At 31.4% G+C, this 9,928-nt stretch overlaps 1 protein-coding gene across 1 annotated transcript in view; it reads left to right on the plus strand.

The window, feature by feature from the left end:
• The window catches only part of DACH1 (dachshund family transcription factor 1), a 422,360-nt gene that overhangs the window by 304,379 nt on the left and 108,053 nt on the right, over window positions 1-9,928 (plus strand). The window contains exon 6 of the mRNA XM_077855416.1: window positions 3,186-3,320. Coding sequence (XP_077711542.1) covers window positions 3,186-3,320 — 135 coding nt within the window. The remainder of the gene's footprint in view (window positions 1-3,185; window positions 3,321-9,928) is intronic.

Raw genomic sequence — 9,928 nt, forward strand, 5'->3', positions numbered from 1 at the left:
GAAACAGAGAAAGTAACCTTCCTGATTAGTTTCTGAAGTAAACACCTCCAACTCACAGTTACCTAGTGGCTGTGATACTCAACTTTATTCCTCAGTCCCACCCCCTGCCAGGTTTGGAAATGTATCAATTATCAGAATTCACCTTTGCATTGATAAACTTAACCAGAAAGAGGAATAAAAGAAATGGAATTCAAAACAATTCATTTAAGAAAAAAGTCTTGGTCGTTCTGATGATCAATGGATTAAAGAATTTTAAATTGCTTGAATTTTAGGATTTGAATTAGGAAATCAATGATGCATATTATTGTCAGAAATTACTATTGTTAAATTCTAAAAAATAGGGGCTCTATTTTATTTCATGATCACATTTTCAAACATTTAACCGAGAAAATGAAGAGTAAAGTTAAAAACGCCATTTAATTAACTGATTACTTTGTATCTGTATTTTGTGTCAAGAATCTAGTATTGTTTTTCCAATACAATGAACATATTAACAGTAATTGTGCTGGTTGACAAAATCAATTTCTATTGTATCCTCTCCAGGATTTAGTTTATGTTAAGAAATCATATTTGTAGTATAAACTTCATCTAATTACACATAACCTGCTGAAGTTATTTGGTTGTTGAGATTATTTTTATAGGAAAATATTTGCTAGAAAGTGACTTTGTAATCATAAAGGAACATTTGTGTAAACAGAAATCCTTTCTATGGATGCTATTGAGATAGATAAGAAATTCTAGGTTAAATTGTATGTAATACCATTATTTTTAAAATGGTTAATAGTTAAATAGTTTATAGTTCAACATAATTCTAAATATGAATACTTGATTTGGCCTGTCTAAAACATATTTCCCTAATTTTGTAAGAGATGATGATAACTGTGTATTAATAAAGCTGAATATAACTATTTCCAAATCAATGACATTTTTCCATGGCTGGCAAATCTTGGCTCCCACAACCTCAAACCATTTTTCATGTAAAATAATTTCTCCATGCTTATGTACAATGCTAACACTAGAATCAGAAATTTCATGATGCATATTGGTTTCATTTTTAAAGCTTTTATACGATGTCATCATTGAAAAGACACTGTCCTTCTAGAGAAAGAAAAATATTTTTTCACAAGACTTAAATGGAAATTATGGGCAGATAGGGAACAGTTTGAAAGAATTTTGTCATACATTCATGTTTTAAATTAATCATTGTATTCTTTTTTTTTAATTCTTGATAGAACAAAGAAATTTTTGCATGCTTGGACTACCATAATTGTCCAAGTGGAAGTATGTACACATGCACACACATGAATGCATATACACACATATGCATATATGCAAATACATGTTCATGTGGATACATATTTTAACATATTTTTTTGAAAATTAGACCAACACAGACATTTCAAAAATAGTACAAAGAATAATTTCACATTCATCACTCAGATTCACGTAATCATCAGTGTCTCTGAAAGAGGTAACCTTGATAAAGGCATAATGTTACCCCAATGACTGTATCATGGACATGGACATCATGCTCCTTTACCTCAAATATGTCATTGTTGATTTTCTCAAAACAAGGAATTTCTCTTACATAACCACAGAACAATGATCAGAATCAGGAAATTAAGATTATTATAGTACTATTCTCTAAACTATAAATCTTTTTCAAATTTCATCAACTTTCCTACCACTATATGTATTTTTTCTAATATTATTAATAGCAAATTTTTTTTTTATTGGCCCAAAAGTCAATCCAGGATCCCATGTTGCAATTATTTGTCATAATCTTTTAGTCTCTTTTAATCTGGAACAGTTCTTAAATTTTTTTGTCTTTCAGTATGTTGACTTTTTTTTTTTTTTTGAGAATATAGGTCACTAATTTTGTAGGATTTCCTTCAGATTGGATGTTTTTGTTATTTCATGATTAGATTTAAATTATGAATCTTTGGCAGGAATCACAGAGGCATGATAGTATGTCCTTCTCAGGGCATCATTCCAGGAAACATACGATATTCCTCCAATACTTGTCATAACTAGCTCTTGGTAAAGATGGTGACTACCAGATTTCTCGACTGTAAAGTTATTCTTTCTTTTTAAACCTTTGTAGATGATAAGTAATAATAATAAGTCTTGTGAGGAGATATATTAAGACTATATAAATATATTTTTCATCAAACTTCAATTCCACTCCTTTTAGAATCATCTGTTGAAGATACTTCCCTCACACAATTATTGCTATGGTGATTTCCAAATGATAATTCCTAATATAGTCTTATGATATTTTCCAAAAAGAAAAAATCTCTTTTTCCAGAGAAGGTTTTTATGGAATAAGCATTCATCCAGTTTTTTGCACAAAGCCATGATTTTCATGGGCAATTTATTAAGAAGTTTATTGACTGGAGTTTGAAAATCATACAGGTGTTTTGTCATCTACTTTATTACTTTAATAGTGTCAGGTTATTGTTAATAGTTCAAGAAAGTGACAGGTTATTGTTAATAGTTCAATAAAGCAATTACTGTTTTTATTCATTCAACTATTCAATAGATATTAATTGGGTACTTGTATTTTCAAGTTATTTATTTATTTTTTTAAGATTTTATTTATTTATTTGAGAAAGAGTGAGCAAGAGAGAGCACAAGTGAACATACTCCCTGCTGAGCAGGGAGCCCAACTCAAGGCTCAAGCTTAGGACCCTGGGCTCCAGATCATGACCTGTGCCAAAGTCAGGTGCTTAACTACTGAGCCGCCAGGTACCCCTTTTTTTTCAAGTTTGAGTTGAAATCCAATTTTTAAAGAAATACTTTGGTATTTGTGAAACCTCGTGTTTTATTGACCAGAATAGGATATGAATATTGAATCAGTTATGTTAGTGCTTTAATTTGTTGAAAGTTAACAACTTTTAGTGATTGTAGTGGTATGGCCTTTCAGAAATATTCCAGATATATTTTTAAAAATGATATTCATTGTGAAATAAAAAACAAGATAAAATGTTTTCATTTCCAGTGTTTTTCTGCTTATCTTTAAGAATTATGGTTATCAATTCTTAGTGTTATTAGAGATAGATAACAATGCTAGTTTCGACTACTATATTTTATTTATTTTCGAGTCCAAATGAGTTTAATTAATTTGTTGGAATATTGTATGTTATGATGTTTTTGTCTTTGTTCTTTTGTTTTGGGCTTGACAGCTGTCCATCAGAATGGGTTGTCCATGAACCAGATGCTGATGGGTTTATCACCAAATGTACTCCCTGGACCCAAAGAGGGAGATTTGGCTGGTCATGATATGGGACATGAATCAAAAAGGATGCATATTGAAAAAGGTAATATATGATTATGTGGCATTGTTTTTTCTTGCTCAACATGTTGACTAGATTTTAATCACAGAATGAGGTATACTTCTGTCTCACAAAAGATGGCATATAAACATTTTAAAAACTTGCAATATTAGTTAAAAATTAAGCCTTTTCAGCAAAAAAGAGATATGAATGAAGATCTGCTACTTTTCCTTATACAACAGGTAGGTGGTAAGTTACTTTCCAATACATTAAAAAAGTGAACAAGTGTTTGTTTTATGGTTATCACTGAGTTTCTAAAGATCTACTATTTGTCTTTCTCAATGCTTGTAGGGCCAAATGCCATTTTTCTGTACCTGATAGAGCTATAGCAATATACAAAGGATTATTATGCATATTTTGGATTAGAATGTACATGGTTATCAGACCAATCAGGAAATAGGAGTGAATTTAACTGAACAATGTATTAGTTGTTGCTTCAAAATTATGTATAACAAATAACAAAGCCCAGATGGTAGACAGCTGAAAGTTTTCTATTTGTATTTCATTTGCATCAGCCTAACCCATTTTCACAGGCACATATTGGTATTTTCATGCCCTATTTCATAAAGTACTTTTATGAAGAATTTATTTTTGTTTTATTTTATTTATTTATTTATTTTTGTATATTTTTTTATTGGAGTTCAATTTGCCAACATACAGAATAACACCCAGTGCTCAGCCCGTCAAGTGACCCAGCAATTGCTATATTGGGGATTTACCCCAAATATACTTTTATGAAGAATTTAAATATTATTTTGGTATGCATGTTAAAAATTTGTGCTAGTAGATGCAAATTTATTTTTTTCAAATAGTGAGGTTTGAATTGTGACTATAAGAACCCTTCCAAATCTTATTCATCTTAATTTAATATTTTTAAAATTTCATTAATATAAATTGGGTATTTTGACTATCTTTTTAAACATGAATACCAAATAATCAGTGTTATGAAAGGATTTATTCTTTGGAAAACATAATTATATATAAAGCACAATTTTCTGTCAAAAAGGAAAATAAATAAAATTGGATATTTAAAAATTAATCAAGCAGAAAGAAATGATTAGAGGAAGACCAACTTAAGATCTGGCAACTTTTTTCCCCCAAAAAGTAAAAATGTTTATATAAAACCTTTTTCCATTCAACATAAAAACAGTCATGCTGAGCCCTTAGGGAGAAAGAGTACATTTCTACAAATTAGATTATCTGTATTGTGGAATGTCAGTGAGAAAATGATAATCTTTTCTAGGTGCTAATATGTCAAAATCTAGGCATAATTGAGAGCAGCATTAAGGCAACTTTCTAATTTTTTAATTTGAAATTTGATATCAAAAGCTATCACTAAACTAGGTGTACTAGCCAGAGGTCTCTAAATACTTAATTCTAGCTTTTTTCACAATCTCTTCTTCAATAGTAAGTAAAAATGTTACATGTACTGTACCTTACATATATTTTGACATATACCGGAAATATAAAAATTAGCATCATTAGAAAATATAAAGCTTCATAAAAGATTTAAAGTTTAATAGTATTTAAATAGGACAATTCATCATATAGGTTAAGCAGCCACTCTCCATCAAGGTTCTGTGTAAGAATAAAGCCCTAGAAGAAAATAAAGTGAGTGACTCATTTCTCAATTTTCCCATGGATACTACATAAATAGTTTCACTTTGAATGCGTAAGGGGAAAGTTAATTTATGACATACAATGGATGTCAGGATATTAGGCTTAATTCTCTTGCAGCACCTAGTGGAGAAGGGCTGGGAATAAAATGCAAAAGCCCAAATGTGGTGGTGAGAACACTATTGAAGGCACAATCAATAGCATAATTGGCATGAGTTCCACTGGAATTTTGGGTAGATAGCTTTGTATTACCTGAGGCTTCAAGTTGAGTTTACCTACTATTTTCCTAACTATTACTTTTATCATGAGTTCTGTCTATCCATTTATCTATTTTTAAAATTAATTATTACAATTTTGCCACCTTGGAGCCTTTCCTGAGATACCATACTAGGTTATTTGAAGGGACCCACTTCTGTTTTTCTCATATGCCTGGTCCAAAAATCTTCACTACAATATTTGCCTTGTTGTTTAGAAGTTATATCTCCATTGGTCTACTCCCAATATTAGACTGTAAGAGTCTTACAGTCCTGTAAGAGGACTTAGAGTCCTCTGTGTTTTCCTTAGTTTAAACAGACTAGGCAATCAGTAAATTCATACTGATCTGAGCTGAATCATTAAGTGATTCTAAGAGATGGTGAAAGAAAGTTAAAACAACTATAAAGATTACACAGATTAATAGGATAGCAAAGGTGGAATTATAGAACTTTTAAAAGGTCCATTTACATGAAAGTAGGATGTTCTGTATACACAGAAACTTTCTATATCACTAATGGTACTTCTCACCATATCGAAATTTTTCAAAAGATTTTGCTGTCAAAATAAAGACCTTGACTATATGCCAGTGGTTTTCCAAAATTTTAATATATATTTTATAGGGGAAAATAAATTATTTTAATATTCTTCCTAGAAATATAAAACTGCCATTAAATGCATGATTTCAGATGTAATTATATAATCATAGAAATTGTGATATTGATACTAATTATAGTAACTTTTGTTATATGTTGCTTTTTCTTTTGTACACTCTCTTTTATCTGTTTTCCAGCATACGGAATGAACAGTAAATATTCATGGCTTTCTAGATTGATAGAGCCTACTAAATTAAAAATTGTTTTCTTTCATGACTACATTTATCATGCGTCTCATACTAGCCCTGTAACTTTCTTACCACTTGTTTTAATACAGATATTAAATTAGAGACATTTGTTAATTTAGAGACATTTGTAGAGAAATTAATTATATGTTTGTGTCATTTTAGGCTCAAACTTCTTATATGTAATTTGCTGCTTCCCACTTTAAATCATTCAAAAGATAATAATTCTGTAGAAAACATTGATTTTAAAAGTAGATACCAGGGACGCCTGGATGACTCAGCGGTTAAGTTCTGCTTTCATCTCAGGGCCCTAGAATTCAGGAATGGAATCCCACCCACACTGGACCCCCTGAGGGGAGCCTGCTTCTCCCTTTGCCTGTGTCTCTCCCTCTCTCTCTCTTCCTCTTAGTCTCTCTCTCTCTCTCTGTGTGTGCCTCCCCTAAGTAAATAAATAAAATCTTTTAAAAAAATAAAATAAAATAATAAAATAAAAATAGATCCCAAAATTAATTTGTATGTTGAGAATCAGTGTGGTCTAAAATCTTAATCATCCGTAACTTTTAAGTATTTTAAAATCTTATTAATATTAAAAAGCTGTTTGCTCTATTAGAATATTTCTGCCACCTTTAGCTGAAGACATTCAAATTTACACCTTGTTTTTATTTTATTTTATTTATTATTATTCTTAAAGATTTTATTTATTCATGAGAGACACAGAGAAAGAGAGAGAGAGAGAGAGAGAGGCAGGCAGAAGGAGAAGCAGGCTCCATTCAGGGAGCCTGACAAGAGACTCGATCCCATGTCTCCAGGATCACACCCTGGGCTGAAGGTGCTAAACCGCTGCGCCACCCAGGCTGCCCCCCCTTGTTTTTAAAAATAAAAACACTGATAGGTTTTTGAACCTCGGAAGAGTTTAAGGTACATTCAAAATGTAAATGTGAAAACTGAGTATATCAAGAAGGAATAGGTGTAATATCGTATCAGTCATCCCAAATTTAAGGAGAAATACTTTAAATATTATAAACTTTTACTAAAATAAGGACTTTGTCAAAGATATGCTCTGAGGAAAACTGTGGTACAGCTTTGGCTTCAAAACCAATTTTATGGGGGATCCCTGGGTGGCTCAGCGGTTTAGCGCCGCCCTCAGCCCAGGACGTGACCCTGGAGACCCGGGATCGAGTCCCCCGTCGGGATCCCTGCATGGAGCCTGTTTCTCCTTCTGCCTGTGCCTCTCTGTGTCTCTCATGAATAAATAAATAAAATATTTTAAAAAATAACAATTTTATGTTTTCTAAACTTTTATAAACAGATTCCAATTTCTCTAGAGCTTTCTGGACTTTAAAATCATTGCTGATCTTTTCTCTCAGTCTGAATTTGGTGGAATAGGCAGTAATAATTGACATTTCAGTTATATAAATAGACTGACTCACTGTTCTTTTATGCAGCACCTCTCTATTCCCTGCATATTTGTCCATTAATGCTAATTTATGGTATTTCTTATGTGTAATTTGTTTCTTGGTTTTTCTTCAATTGCTGCTTTTTTCAACAATTTTTTGAATGTGTTTTACACCTTTGTGTTGTTTCATATCCATATATTTTGTTATTATGGAATTTATCTAATTTTTAATTTACCAAAAATTATATATACAATACAGATAAGCTTATAGTATGAGCTTTTTCAATTATATAAAAGTTAAGCATGTATGGTTAAACTAACTGTGAAATACCTAATTTACATTAATCAATTTCAGTCTTGGACTATGTATACTGAAATGACATCATCAACTGGTAAATATCTACTGAGTGACAGATATGTGAAATAAATCATGAGATACAAAAACTTATCCTTTCTCTGTTCCCTTCTCTCTTTCTCTCTCTTTTTGCTCTATTTTTTTCTTAATACATCTCCTAATTTTCCCTATAGTTGAGCCTTTTGCCTTTATTTGTTTTAAAAAAAATATGAAAAATTTCTTTCATCAGTGACTCTTGAGCACTTTCTTTCATTGGTAACTCCCACCATTTTAGAAGCAGAAATAATTTAAGAAGCAGCAGGAAATACAGAGGACTTGCTTCAGGCCATCAAGCATTTGTTTCGTGGCATATTCTGTTCACTTGGCAGTGCTCAAGATTTCCAGTGGTCAGTGTGCTTCTATAAAAGGTTTCTTTTTGATACTTGGAATTGGAGGTCAAGGCACTAGAGGCAAGAAAGTGGTTTGCAGGCTGACCATATTGGGATTTCCTCTCCTTGATGTTTGATTCTTAGCCTCCAACCTTGTGGACCGTTTTCCTACAAAACATCTTTTTTAATGACTATGCCATCCCTTTTCTCAAGTTTGTGGAAATAGTTTTTTTGTAGTATATTTCCTTTTGCATATTTCGCAATGTTTAAAGATTCTAATTTTACTTGAATTAGAACTGATCTTCAAAAATGGCCTTCTTTTACATTCTAGATCGACATCACACAAATTAATTGTTATTTTGTTATATACACATATATCACAAACCTTAAGCTGTTAGTAACTCCTGTGACAGTAAGATGTGTATAGAGTAAAGGCCTCTTTTCTTTAGAAATTCCTGTATTTGGATTATGTTAACACATATAGATAAGGCCATGAGTATTTTCATTTGAAAATTCTCTAACACTGTAACTTTTCCTTCATTTCTATTCTTAAGATATAATTTCTCATGGACTATATCAAAGTCTTTTCTAAAATATCCTCTCTAAATACTTAATAACCTGACTTTACTCTTCAGTTTCCAAGTGTGTAAAATAAAGATATTGAACTTAGTGTAGATACTTTTAATTCTGTGATTCATAACACTGCACAACAACAAACTTCTCTGAATTCTAGAGCTTTTCTTAAGCAGATGGCAGGTTTCATGTGCAGTCACAGCTCAGGTGAAACTTTATGAAGGCACTGGTTTATTATTTTATGAATTAACATTCAAGAAGCAGAGCTTGCAGTAACACTTCAATGACAACTTAAGAAAATTCTTACTGTGAGAATCCCACAACATACCTGTAATGCAGTTGGTATAAATGGTCCTAAATAGGAATATTGAAAACACGATGTTTTAGAAAATGTTTTGATTTCATATGACAACATTGTAATATGCATAGTTTGGGGAGGGAAAAAGTATTAAAGTAACTATGTTAATCAGTTATTTTCTATATCAATGACTATGAAGGTAACTGGCCGAATAAATTTTTATGACATTGAAAAGTTTTAACTTACTCAATTTTATTGAGCCTAAATTTATTTGATAAATGTGTTGAGGAGAAACAAATATGCTTGGCAAGTAAAGCATAAGAGATATTGGGTATTATATATGGATGGACCACAATAGAATAGGTCCCAAATCGGATGAAATCCTCTCTGTTGGGTTAAAGTTTCATCTTTGGACCACTGACACATGCCACTTATAATTTAAACTACTTCAATTCTACCTAGAGTAAAATTTACAATTTCTATGAATTTATTATTATATAATTTATATGGATATCATTAAAAGAAAAAGAGCCATTTATTGACGCAGAAGACCTCAGTGGCTTCTTCAGGACATTTGTAACTTTAGGTTTTAGTAACTTTTTTGGATACTTAGGAAGTTGAATCATGTTAATATTTCCTAATGATTTTCATGAACTATATGTGGGAAAGATGAGAGGGTATCTAGCCTTGGATACATCATATGTAATAATACATATATTTATAGTAGTTTTGTGTATAGTCAGATAAAATATCTATTCCTCATGGAAAATCCACGATAGTCTATTAACTGTTCCAGTTATTCTGCTTTATTTTCTTGAGCCCTTTTGATAGGCATGGCGTGACTCACTTCCCCACTGTTTAAGAAATATTTTTACATAGTTATGCTGATAGCT

The sequence above is a fragment of the Canis aureus genome, chromosome 17, assembly GCF_053574225.1.
Source record: "Canis aureus isolate CA01 chromosome 17, VMU_Caureus_v.1.0, whole genome shotgun sequence".
NCBI classification, from domain to species: Eukaryota; Metazoa; Chordata; class Mammalia; order Carnivora; family Canidae; genus Canis; species Canis aureus.